This window comes from Heliangelus exortis, chromosome 9 (assembly GCF_036169615.1).
Source record: "Heliangelus exortis chromosome 9, bHelExo1.hap1, whole genome shotgun sequence".
In the NCBI taxonomy this organism is placed as follows: domain Eukaryota; kingdom Metazoa; phylum Chordata; class Aves; order Apodiformes; family Trochilidae; genus Heliangelus; species Heliangelus exortis.
In genome coordinates, this window is record NC_092430.1 from 16,688,531 (window position 1) to 16,701,257 (window position 12,727).

A 12,727-nucleotide genomic window follows, 5' to 3' on the forward strand; every position below is an offset into this window, starting at 1 on the left:
ATCATGTTGCTCCCATTAATAAAATGAATATGATCTAGGAACATTTTTCATGTACTCAAGAAGAGTATTCAGACTTGAATAGTTAACTAAATGTAAGAAGGTAGATGGATGTGTTTAACTCTTGTTATTTTCATTCTTGTTTCTTCTAAATTAAGGCTGCAAGTGTTAGGTTTTTGTTTTGTTGGATTTTTATTTGTTTGTTTGGGCTTGTTGAAGAATGAGGGCTGCTTTTGGATTTGTCTCATTTTGAACTTGTATTGGTAAATAACATGTAAATATGCCTTGGGTAAAATTCTGGACTCTTTCCTGACATTGTAGTTTATATGTATTTCAGATGAAAGAATAGATCTTCATACCCTACAGCTTGAAGTCCTAAATCAATCTTAGAGAAAATGAATTTTCTATTAAAGCAGTTGATAGCACAATCAGATTGCTTTTGGGGCCTCTGCACTAAACTACTGAAAATTTGTGATTTTTTAATATGTGATCAGATGCTGCCTTCTTTTCCTCCCTCCATGCTGTTGCCCTACTACAAGATTCAGAACTGGGAAAGCATATGTGCTTTCAGGAGTAATCCAAATCCAAGTACTAAGACCAGGAAAACACCTGCTTTGATCTTTGTAACTTAGACTTACAGCCCATTGCAAATAATGTGATTAAAAACAGTGTTCTTCAGTAAGATCTTTCAACCATTATATACTTCTTTTTGTATTGTAAAGAAAAGAATTTCTGCTGGAGGAGATAAAAGTTGATCACCTAGCAATTTATTCAGTGTAGTCTTTGAGGTCAACTACAGACAGAGTTAAAAGAATAAGTGATTTAAGAATTTCTAGAGAAAAGAGCTAGAAGATTTAAGCAAAAATCTTATTTGTCAAATTAACCATTCAGAAGTGCTATGGCTGCCTATGGCAGAAGTGATTAATTTGTTTTATGGATCTGTTGTGTGTAGCTGGCTTTTTTAACCAATTTAAAGACAATTGAAAATGCAACTTTAAGTGGAGTTAGAAGCTGTAGAAAACAATGAAGAAACTTATCTCAGGTTTAAAAAAAACAAAAAACCCCAACACACCCAACAGTGTTTTAATTCTTTAACTGTGTGGGAATCTGCATCTTCAGTTTTGTCAGACTTTGTTTAATTGGTTCTGTCAAAATGGGTGGGTTTGGGTTTTTTTGTTGGCAAGGTAGTTTATAGCAGGTAGATGAAGTAGGATTTAAATGTTCTTATATTTGCTACAAATGCATACTAAAGCTGTTGCTGATGTGGTCTGATTTTTGTGGGTTTTTTTTTTTTTATTCCTAGGCGTGCTCTGCAGTCAGCAATGATCAGAGATGGGCTGATTTTCTGGCTGGTTGATGTTCTAAGAGATACAGATTGCCTGTCTGATTACACACTGGAGTATTCTGTTGCCTTGCTCATGAATCTCTGTCTACGGAGTGCAGGTGTCTTACATTTGACTTACAACCTTATTCCAAGAAATGGATAGGGAAGATTGTGAATCTCTTTTTCTGATATACCTGGATTTTGAAGTGGCTATAATTAGTAGCAGGGACTCTGATGAACAGAGATATGATCAGTGTTATAATTGGATATAACCAGTGTTATAACCAGTGTTCTGAGCACATCACTTTCCCAAGAATCCCAGGCTGTGGAAGTTGGAAGCATGACCAAAATCTAAAGAACTAAGAAAACAGTTAACCAGTAGAAGCCTCTAAGATTTGACTCATTTTTCTTGTCTGTATCTGAGGACTGCCATTCCTACATTCCAAGTGCACTTTTCAAAGGACAATTTTTACTTGTGTAAGAGATTTGTGTGTATAAATTTCAGAACTGAGTTGATCAGAACTGAGTTAAGCAAGAGGCTTAACCTTCACCTAGTGAGTGAAATACTTGCATGCTTTGTTTCACTTCTACTCACCACAGTAAAATAAGGTCCTGCCTGTGTTCAAGAGACTTTAAAGAAGCTGAATAAGTTTCCTTCTTAAAAATGAAATTAAGGTAGTGATGAAAAAGTGACTGCTTCCCATAAGCAAAATAATATGTTTGTTAAAGATTTTAATATCCCTTTGTGTTTCATCCTGTCCAAGATTGCAATTGTATAAATCTAGAGTAACTCCACTGATTTCAGCTCAGTTATGCTGAGCAGCACTTGGCCAGGACAAGGAACAGTATTGCTCTGTGTAAATGATATTTAGTACAGATTTTAAGAAGTAAGCAGCTTGCTCTGATCTGTTACATTTTTTCAAGCATACTTATGTTTTCACCCTTTGCAGGGAAGAAAATGTGTGCAAGGATTGCAAACCATGTGCTCAAAGTTCTCTCTGATCTTCTTGGCCATGAGAATCATGAGGTAGTTGTACAGCAAACTTTGGGTTAAGGAAAAGGTGACAAGAAAAAAAAATATTTAAAAAAGCAAGAAAGTAAGAAGTAGAAAAAAGTAAAATAGTTTTGTTTCTCTCATTAGACCCTCATGTTATTAAGTTGTGTGAAATTTTCCTGAAATTCCCAATTGTTTTTCTTTTTTTCATTTGACACTGGTCCTTCTGGACATAATTATCTTTCTTTAAGAAATGTTGGCAGCTAAGAGTGAGTCTTTTAGATGCGTGGTTATCGTGCAATCCATGTGCCTTCTTGATTGTAGTTTCTGATATTGTTTAAATGTAATCTCATACCAAATCATCTCAAGCTAAACCAGCTCATTAGATGAACAATGTGTGATGTCAGCCATTATGCAAAACATCAGGTGCAAAGAAGGAAATTTGCTAGTACTTTTAAGGAATATTATGAGAAGGAAGTACACCTGTGACATTCAATCCCTAATATCTTTTTATATACCACTTCATTTAACCTGGCACTTAACCCTCTTGTGATTCAAGTTTCTTTTCTGTCTCCAGACACACTAGCAATTAAATGACCTGAGAGAAAAATTATTAAAACTATTTTAGGTATTTCTACCTAAAGAATGGTGCTTTTCAACACATCACTCTGGTATCTGTTGTCTGCTATGTAAAGTGTTACTTATCTGTCTCTGCAGAGTGGCATTTCTTTAACCAAAGAATAAAATTCAAACCAGGAAAAAAATGTGAGAAAATATTGTATGAAATTGAAATAATAGAGGCAGAATTTTTACCAGGGTATTCTTGACTGATTCCTTGATGATTGTGCAAGCTGCAACAAAATATAAACTCTGGTGTCTTCTATCTATATACAGTTTTTTTATCATTAGGTTTTTTTGTTTATCACTTAAATTGAAAATAGAGACTGGATTTGAATAAAATGTTTACTCTGCATTTTATTAATTTGTTAGAAGACAAAGATTAGTTCTTTAGCAGCACTGTTTTGATTAAGATGAAACCTGGCATACCTTTATAGTATTGTTTTGCTACCTTTGTTTTTATGAAGATGAGAGTTAATACAATGTGTATACCAAATAACATCCCAATTTCTAGACTGAAATATTTAGAAATGCTATCAAGTTTGTGCCTTAGAATGGCCTTGAAATTTCTCTCAGAGGGTGGATTCTTACAATCTAGTTTGCACCAGCACAGCTGATAGAAGTTCTGTTATCAAAGTTGAAGGCAATGCTTTTGGGTGCCAGGAAACCTTTCTGAGAAGTTGTGGAATCCTTGTGTAAATTCCGCTCCCTTATCTTTCTGTGCTTTCCCTGCTCCCAGTTTAGCTCATTGTTAATTTTTTCAAGAGTATAGACAGAGGATGCCTGGACATGTTAGTGCAGCAAAACTCACTGGCCAAAAAAAAGGGTAAAACTTGTTTGACACATCTGGTGGCTTTCAATAGCCTTAATATGGAGCTTTCATAGCTGTTTTTTTTTCCCCTCTGGGGTACAGTAGCAGGCAGCAGAGTTGGAGGATGTCTTAAGATCCTACAGTTTTTATCATCCTGTCTATGGCTACAAAGCTTGACACCAGTCTTGAGTTCATGCTGACACAGTCTTGTCCCTGCTCTTCATCCTATTTTTAGTACTGTCACTAGTATTTGTCAGAAACACCTTCTTTTTCTGCATTTCTGTGTTTTGCTTTGTTTTGCCCCCATTTTTGGGGGGGGGGGGGCAAAGGGCTTGGGGGGGGCTAGGTTAATTTAGAATAGTACATTTTCAGAAAGGGTGGTGGGGAAATTTGCATGCAGCCGTATTGATTTAGATCAACCATATCACAGTGTATTTGCATCCTAAAAGCTCATTGCTTCCCAAATGGGAATTTTTTCAAGTGCAAGCTAGCCTATATAAACTCTATGAACATACCTGTTCTGCACCTTCTTTCTTAAATTTTGCATATAGTCAAGTGAGAAGAATGTAAGTCTTTCTTAGGGTTATTACTGTTTTTCCTCCTAGATACAACCATATGTGAATGGAGCACTGTACAGCATTCTTGCTATCCCTTCTGTACGGGAAGAAGCCAGGGCAATGGTAAGAAAAGTTGCATTGCATAGCACAAAGATCATAGCACAAGAACACATATACCAAAGGTGGCATGCACACAGGTAGCCATTAAACAATGTGCAGCAGTGTCGTGAGGTAGGAGCTGTGGCATTTGAGAAAGGAAACCACAAGAAGCAGGTGTGAATGCCTGTCTCAAACCACTTTTGCCATATTTGCTGGTCTTTTCCTAGAAGTGGTGCCCCAGCATTATGAAGAATTCTGTCTAAATTATAAACTATATGTTTTATTTTAGTATAATGTCCATTTTCATAAACTGGATATGGCCCAGATGCTTTCAATTTACTTGCTTCTTCTTCCCCTTATTTAACTCATTCAGCATCAGTGAATAGCTACTGAGGGGGTGAGTTCCTCTTGCTGCTTTTGTTTCTGCCTGGTGGAGAGATGGTTAGCAGGGAGAGGCAGCAGGAGGAAGGTTTTAGCAGAACTAGGAACTGATCCACGAAAGTTCATCTGATGGTAACACATGTGTTTTGACTTCTGGATTTGAGGAAGCCCTTCCTGGGATATCACGGTATCTTTATATCTTAAGGATTAACGTAGAGAGTTATGCAAACATAATTGTTGTCAGATGCTTTACCTCACTAAGCACAGAGGACTGGAAGTCATGGTAAATTATTAAAGACACAACATCAAGCCTATAAGGAGAGAAACTGTGTTTAAGGGAAGGTCAAAGCCAGTCCTGCTTTTTTGTTCTCTGTACCTTGCACTGTTGTCTCTGTGAATGCACAGTTGCCCTTTGCTGTTGACTACTGCATACTGAATTCAAAAGGCAGAAACAGCAGATCTCTTGTAAAAATTGCTGTTCTTTATGGATACTTCCATATTTAAACCTAGAAGCAATCTAGACAGCATATTTCTTTTGCTTTTAAAAGTGTATGGGACAAAATGGAGCTCTCAGAGCTGGACACAGTGGTTTGTTTCACACTACCTTTGTTTTTCCTGTCAGAACAATGGCATTTTAGGTAACAAAACTGTCATTCTGGTCACATGAAATACTAATCTAGCAATGTTTTCCATCACATCCAGGGAATGGAAGAAATTCTGCGCTGCTTTATCAAGGAAGGAAATGCAGAGATGATCCGACAGATTGAATTTATTATCAAGCAGCTCAATTCAGGTCAGAAGAACAGATGCAGCTATCTGAGCTGTAAATCTTTCACAAAAGCCATAAGAAAAAGCTCATGTTTTTACTTGGCATTGATGCTCTCAAAGAACAACAATAGTGTGATGGTCTGAGAGAGGGTGAATAGTGAATGTCAGGATTTGAATGTCAGATGTATTTTAAAATTTCTTTTTGTGTTGCAATTATAAAAAAGAAATAAAAGGCTAAGTAGTTCTCAATTCCAAAGTTTTGGCTTGGTAAATAGAATGACCTTGACTATTTTCTTCCTTGCTACTGACTTCACAGTAGCGAGATTGTTGTCGACTCCAAAAATAAGTGAATACAATTTGTTAAGTGGGATTTAGGGACTAGATCTGTCTCTGCTCATCTTGCTCTGTTGAGGAGTATAGCTTTGTTAATCCAAAATGGCTTATTCTGAACAGGGAGCAGAGACCATCCTCTTTGAAGAGTATGTTGATGGGTCCTAGGATCTGTAGTTGCTATGTTAGTACAGACAAGTATGACAAGGCGGGATAGTAATTGTATTTACTGTTCCCTGTGACTGAAAGGAATGCTGAAGAAAGAGAAAGCAAATAGTGACGAGGAGGTGAATTCTTACTAAGCTTTCTGCACCATAAAAATAGAACAAGTTTGACTGCTTTCTTTGCTTTTGGAAGACAGCCTAACTTATGGTCCTAGATTGCAAAGAGAAAATGTAAGCACTGTATTTCCACTGTGCAATATTTGTTGATCAAGGCTATAGAATTACTCCTACTGCCTGTGAATGGAATTTTTAAAAGGTTTTGTCTGATGGCTGGGTAAAAGTTGAGTGCAGAGATTTCCAGTATAAACCTGGCTGCTTTTTTGTAAGACAATGAGTTTGTGTAAAAGTAACAGTAAGTATTCAACGTGACAACTATTTTTTAAAGTATAATAGCAGTATAATACGGAAATGTTTGTAGGGACAAGTCTTTTTTAAAAAAATAATTGAAAAAATACAAACTGGCAAATGCACACATTTTCATTCAAGTTTGTTGGTAAAAAGTTGTTGTGAGAAAAGAGCTATTTGAGAGTGCTGCTTTTTCTGCCATTTTCCTATCTACAAACTGATTTTAGTGATTGCAAGGGTCACTTGACAGGAGCAAATATTTCCAATAGTTGTGCTAAAAAGAATTAGATGTAAATATGAGATGAAAACTAAATTTTACTGCCATAAAAGAGGGGCAATAACTAGAAAGTAATTTGCACACACACTCTTACACCATTTTGTTGTTTTGCTTCTTTCTAGAAGAGCCATTAAATGATAGTATTGTGTCTGATGATGAAGAGGAAGAGGAGGGTGAGGAAGTAAGTTCAAAGGCCTTCAGGAACCTTTTATAAGTATCTGTAATGTTCTAAACAGAAAATATTTGTGTCAATAAGCCAGACCTTGAGTTATATTGTGGGGGTTTTTTTTGGTTGGTGTTTTTGTTTGTTTGTTTTTAAATTTTTATTTCATTACCATAGTGTATTAACAAGCAAATTGGGTCTGTTTCTATTCCCTTATCTTCATCTGAAGTCCTACTCTTTTATTTTGGCAAGTCACCAGCTCTGTGGTAAAAAAAGGATTGTAACTTGAAATAAGTAAAGAAGTAAGGAGCTACTGTAGCAGCAGCAATTTTGCTTTCAAGCAGATCCATTTCAGCAGTTAATAAAGGAAGCAAATGAACCAGCATATTGCCAGAATAGTTTATAAACAGAGTGTTCTTTTTTGATTAAGGGATCATACTCTATTCAGGGTGTGACTTTTTTTTGGTATTTAGAAACTTCAGGACCTATTTAATTAAGTTTTCTATATGTAATGAAGGAAAACAGTAATTAAAAATTAAGAAGTAAGTCCTATAAATAGAGGAAAAAATGCCCTGGGAAAATAAACATGAAAAACTATCTCAAGGTATGTATAAACTGGTTAGCTGTGAATGTCCAGGTCTGCTAATAAATGCATTTTACATCAATACTTCAGCATTTTTTAAGAAACTGTCTACATAGAGTAATGGCATCCCCGGTATAGGAAACACAGCATGTTTGATAAGCTAAATTAAGAAGGAAAGGAGGGCTTAAATGATGTGAGGGAAATGTTAAACTCAGTCTTCAGTGGTGATACTGCCATTGCTATGTTACCCTAAGTGCACAGCAGGGGTTAAAAATACCTTGTGTAACAGTAACATGGGAGTTTTATCTGAAAGAAGTCTAGTGCATAGCACCTTTATTTTATTGGGTAGTCTTGCATGAAAAACTTAAAAGGTTGCTGTGAGGACACCTACCATAGATAGTGTTTGAAAATATTTACATGGATGTGTGTGTGAACATAAATTTATATCGTGTATCTTCCTTGAAGTTGATGGTTAGTGATTGAGTTAGTGATTTCTGCAAAATGTTTTTGTATTCTAATTATTACTGGAGAACATGCATTCCCTACAAACCAAGTTTTTAGATAAAAACTAAGGGTTTCTTCCTAAACCAACAAGGAATAAGACAACATTTCCAGGTCATCCGTGTTCACATTCTACTGGCTTGTTGTGTGCTAATGAACAATCATAACCTTGCTACAGTCCCAAACTTGCCATGTTACTGCAGGGTGACCGAGTGCACATTGAGCCCTTTGTGTTTTGAAAGCAGAGAAATCTGTAACCACAATAACACACCCCACGTGGCTCATATAATGAAGGTGTGTTGTCACCCACAGTCACAGTGCATATTTTCTGGTGCTTAATATTATCTTGACTGTTCTGTTATATACTAACTTAATTTATCTTCAGTATTTGATCTTTACAGTTGCTTTTTATTTTACTAGGACTATCTTTAAAAGCTGCTTGTAAAAGTCGATATGGGATATCATAAATGTAATTTTGAAAGTTTAGTTACAAATTAGAGCTATATTAGATAACTGTACAGTGACAATTTATCAGACATCCTCTGATCCCATGTCACTCAGCACCTGGCAATAAAATCAGTAAACTTCAGTGTGAAAGTACAGTTCAGCTAGAGAATACATCCAAAGAGAGAGAGCTTAATCACAGACCTAATCACTAATCACAGGACTTCCAGCCATTACATTAAAGGACTTGGCTGCCAATGCTTGCTGCAGCCTGTGAGCACTGGTGAACAGGGCACCAATTGTGTTATTTCAGCAGTGGAATGATGGTGGGTCTGTCAAAGCTCTTTTTCTGTACAAGAAGAAAGAGTAGGAACATGTTCAGGCTCACATACCTGGTATTTTGAATACTGTGAAGGAGCAAGGCTTACAGAAGAAGCCCAGAATACTTCCTAGAAACCAGGAATTGGAGTTATCTGTCTGACAAAACATGTAAAAAGAATGTTGGAGGAGGTGAAAACTGGGGAAGCCAAAGCAACGTGTGAGGAGAAGTTAAATACATCATGTAGACAGAGAGCTGGATGGAAGAGCAGAGTGATGCTCTGACTGCAATGTAGAAAACATCCTTGAAGAAAACTGCTCTTGTTGCTTCATTAACATACCATATGAGAAAAAAATTCCACCAGACCATTTATAAAGCTCATCTTTGTAACTTTTAAAATTCTTTTCAAAATAGTCTATTTTGCAGTTTGGAGTGTGGGTTTGTTTTTTGTTTTTGTTTTTTTTTTCTTGATACAGATGTTTGTTGCCTAGTCTACAAGTGTGTGCTTGTGTTTTTCCATTATCTGGATTATTTTTCACACCCATCTTCCCAGGTAATTGGGAGCTGATTTTAATTTATCTTGCCTTGGAGAGAAAGGCAGATGGAACATCTTCTTGAGGTCCTATGCAACCTTATTTTTATGGCTGAGCATCTAGAGAATAGAGAATCTTTGTGAGGATGGAAAGGATTAACAGTCCTTTCCATTTTTAACAGGATTAACTTCAGAGCACTTCCAGAAGAACTAGGGTTTTTTAATTAAGTCCATGCATGAGCAAATAAAATATTAAAACATTTTACTCTAAACCTTAGAACGCTGTGTGGATTATTTGCAGGATTTCTGTAACTGCTTCAGTTGTTCTCACACAGGCATCTGATGTCTCTTAAGACTACAGCATCAGAAGCACTTGCACAAACCTGGGGGTTGTGACTTGGGACCTTTGGGAGGCTTTTGTCCTCTCAGAGCCACAGTGGAAGACCAGGCAGGAGATTTCAAAGTAGAACTGGATGGTGCTGTGGGCTCCTGAGTTGAGCCCTTTGTGCCTGTTCTTTTTATCTCTGCTTGACACCTATGAATGGGGAGGTGTTGAGCAATGAGAGTAACTAAATCAACACAAAAATTATGGGGTTTAAGGCATTTGGTACAGAGGTCATTAAATTTGATAAAAAAACAAGCCTGTAAAGCTCTGGGGAAGCCAACACCTACTTGGTCTGAGTGATGGTAGTCTTGTTATTTTGCATCAGACGAAGACTGGAATCAGTCAGCCATTTCCATTGTAGGAAATACCTCCCCTGTACTCACTTCCAATGTTTTTTAGCTCATGCTGTTTCTGCAGAGCACTGTCCAAGCATCTATATTATTGGTTCTTCTTTGTGGAAGAGGTTATTTCTTACTTTGGCTAGTGAAAACCAGTTGAATTTAAATCACATTGAAGGGAATCTGCTTTTCATTGTCTTTGTGCTCCAGGGCTCATTGAAGCTTGGTGGTCATTTTTTTTAATAGAGTTTATGCCAGGCTCTCTATGTTACTATTACAATATACATTTTACAATTATTAATCATGTTTTTTGACATACATTTACATATACTATCACTATCTCTTCCAAAAGCAAAGCACATTTTCTTCATCTGTGGTGGGTCTTAATGCGGGTATCTTGTGCAGCACAGAGGATAATTATTTTTGGTAGCAAAAATGCTATTTTATTGTATTGCTGGAGAAGTCCGTCATACTTTAAAATTTCCTGGCTTGTACATCTATAGGAGTTGCAGAACATCCATGAATGATGAACCACCCATAGCTATACTGCAAATAGGCTGTGAGAATGAAGTCTTGGTACGATTCACTTGCGAGTTGTTTACATTTGGGTTTTTTGTGGAAGAGTCAATAGAGCTTTGTTGCCTTCTTGTATATTTGTATCCTAAAGCACTGATTGCAAGAATTTTGTACCAGACCCATCTTTCTTAGACTCCAAATAATTATTTGGGTTTGGAAACTTTAAGAATTTTGAAATGCATACTGTACTATTTGACGAAGCATTTGAGGAAAAAGGGGGTGGGTTGTTTTTTTTTTTAATTTCCTCAGGATTCTTTAATTTCTGGTTATGTAAAAAATTTAGGTGACTTTGTCTTCAGGTGTCTTTTTTCTATAGAAAATGTTTGCATATTACCACTTACATGTAGATTATTAACAGTCATTTATCTGAAAAGTACATATCTAAGTGACTGCTGAAGTGAGAACTAAATTTGAATTGAAAACTTCTCAAAAGCTGGGCTGAAGTAAAATGTGTACTGATATTGCAGGAAGATCGTGACATCATGGAGGCCGATCTGGACAAAGATGAAGTTTTGAAACCCCATCTGGGAGAGCTTGCAGGAGAGAAGCTGCTAACAACTGAGTACTTGGGAGTGAGTACCAGTCATGACCCTCTTGTAATAAATTAATTTGCTGGATTAAGTGTTAAATTTCAACAGTTTCATTGCTTTCTAAAATCTTTTGTTCTTCAAATTGTTCCTTGAAGAGAGAAATTCTACTAGCATAGCAGTCCAGATCTTCCAGTTTGCTTTATTAGCTGCTGTTCAGAGTAAGTGAAATAAGTTTGAGCCACCCTTTCACAGGAGGTGGTCAGGCTTAATAATAAGCTAAAGGCAGCCTTAGGGTTCTAATGCTACATCAGTGACTTTGTGGACACATAAAGCAAAGTGCTGAGCAAGTTAATGGACTGCTGGTTTGAAATTATTTTGAAAAATAAAGCTTAAAAGTTAACTCTTCCTGCAGGCATTATGCCAGATCAAGTATTGTATGTTTTACCTGAGGCAGCAAAAAACCATTAAGAAAAAAAGCATAAAGTTGGCATGAGCACCATTTAGTGTGCTGTGACTAATTTGAGATAAATGTGACTGTGTGCCTTCTGGATTCCTGAGTCCATGCATAGGTCCACCAGCCAAGCTAAGTTGTCATTCTCTTTTTCTTTTTTTTTTTTTTTTTAATCACTTCTTCATTTCCTGTTTGTCAGATAATGACTCATACTCCAAAAACCAAGAAGAAACTGTTTCCTGGTGTGCACCAGAGTATAGATGAGCCTCTCCAGAGACCTGTGACTCCAGGTTATCACAGAACTGTGTTCTTAGTGTAAGTCCAAATAATGAGACCATGTCATATTTTTTTTTAACTCCTTCAAAAAAAAACCAACCAAACAAAAAAACCCAACAGTGCCTGATAAATAACCCTTCCCTCCATAAAAGTGCATTGTCATTGTAATTCCATAAACATAATTTCAAAAAAAGAAAGAAAGAGGAATATTGTAGGCAGAGAATGGTCCACTGGCTGAGGTCACATACTTGGAATAGTTGAGTAAATGTTTACTGATCAGTTTGATTTAAATTTGCATTATATCCTGTGTGTTCATAGTCCTTTCATCTTCTCATAATATATTCTATTGTTTGGATATTGCATGGAGTATCTAAAATGCCTGGGATCTTACCCTTTATAAGCAAGAAAGTATATTGCTCTGGGGAAACTAGCTACTCACCCATAAGAGAACAGATTAAAAAGAAAACTGGAAAGGCAAAAATCTTGGTATGTTGGATTTCCTGCTTTGGAAGCAAGACTTTTTCCAATAGGAGGGTCTGTGATGCCTTGCTCTTGGTGTGAGTGGAGTCAGAGATAGAAGGCTGCATTCTAAATGGAATTAAGAAACCTTACAGTCTAGAGTTCCTTCAATGTGCTGTGCCTTCTCTTATAACAAGAAGATCTTTATCTTTTAATTTCCGAGATGAGACTACTTCTTTTCACTGTCTTCACTGAGGAAGCAAAATACCAATGATCTCTGAAATTTAAATTATTTTTTTACTTTCAGTTGTGTATAGTTTTGGATTTCATCAAATCCAAGTAGTCATCAATACAGTATATCATGAGCATTTTATGTTTTGATTTCTGCCAATTCTTAAGCTGAGAGTCTCTCCAAAAAAGTATAGGTAATAGTAATTCAGTCACA

The 12,727-nt window shown here is 36.4% G+C and overlaps 1 protein-coding gene across 2 annotated transcripts in view; it reads left to right on the top strand.

Moving 5' to 3' along the window:
• ARMC9 (armadillo repeat containing 9) overlaps positions 1-12,727 on the top strand; it is a 58,329-nt gene that overhangs the window by 29,141 nt on the left and 16,461 nt on the right. For both annotated transcript variants that reach the window (XM_071752438.1, XM_071752437.1), the window contains 7 exons: positions 1,301-1,440; positions 2,272-2,348; positions 4,350-4,424; positions 5,484-5,574; positions 6,848-6,906; positions 11,034-11,138; positions 11,747-11,862. In XM_071752438.1, coding sequence (XP_071608539.1) covers positions 1,301-1,440; positions 2,272-2,348; positions 4,350-4,424; positions 5,484-5,574; positions 6,848-6,906; positions 11,034-11,138; positions 11,747-11,862 — 663 coding nt within the window. The remainder of the gene's footprint in view (positions 1-1,300; positions 1,441-2,271; positions 2,349-4,349; positions 4,425-5,483; positions 5,575-6,847; positions 6,907-11,033; positions 11,139-11,746; positions 11,863-12,727) is intronic.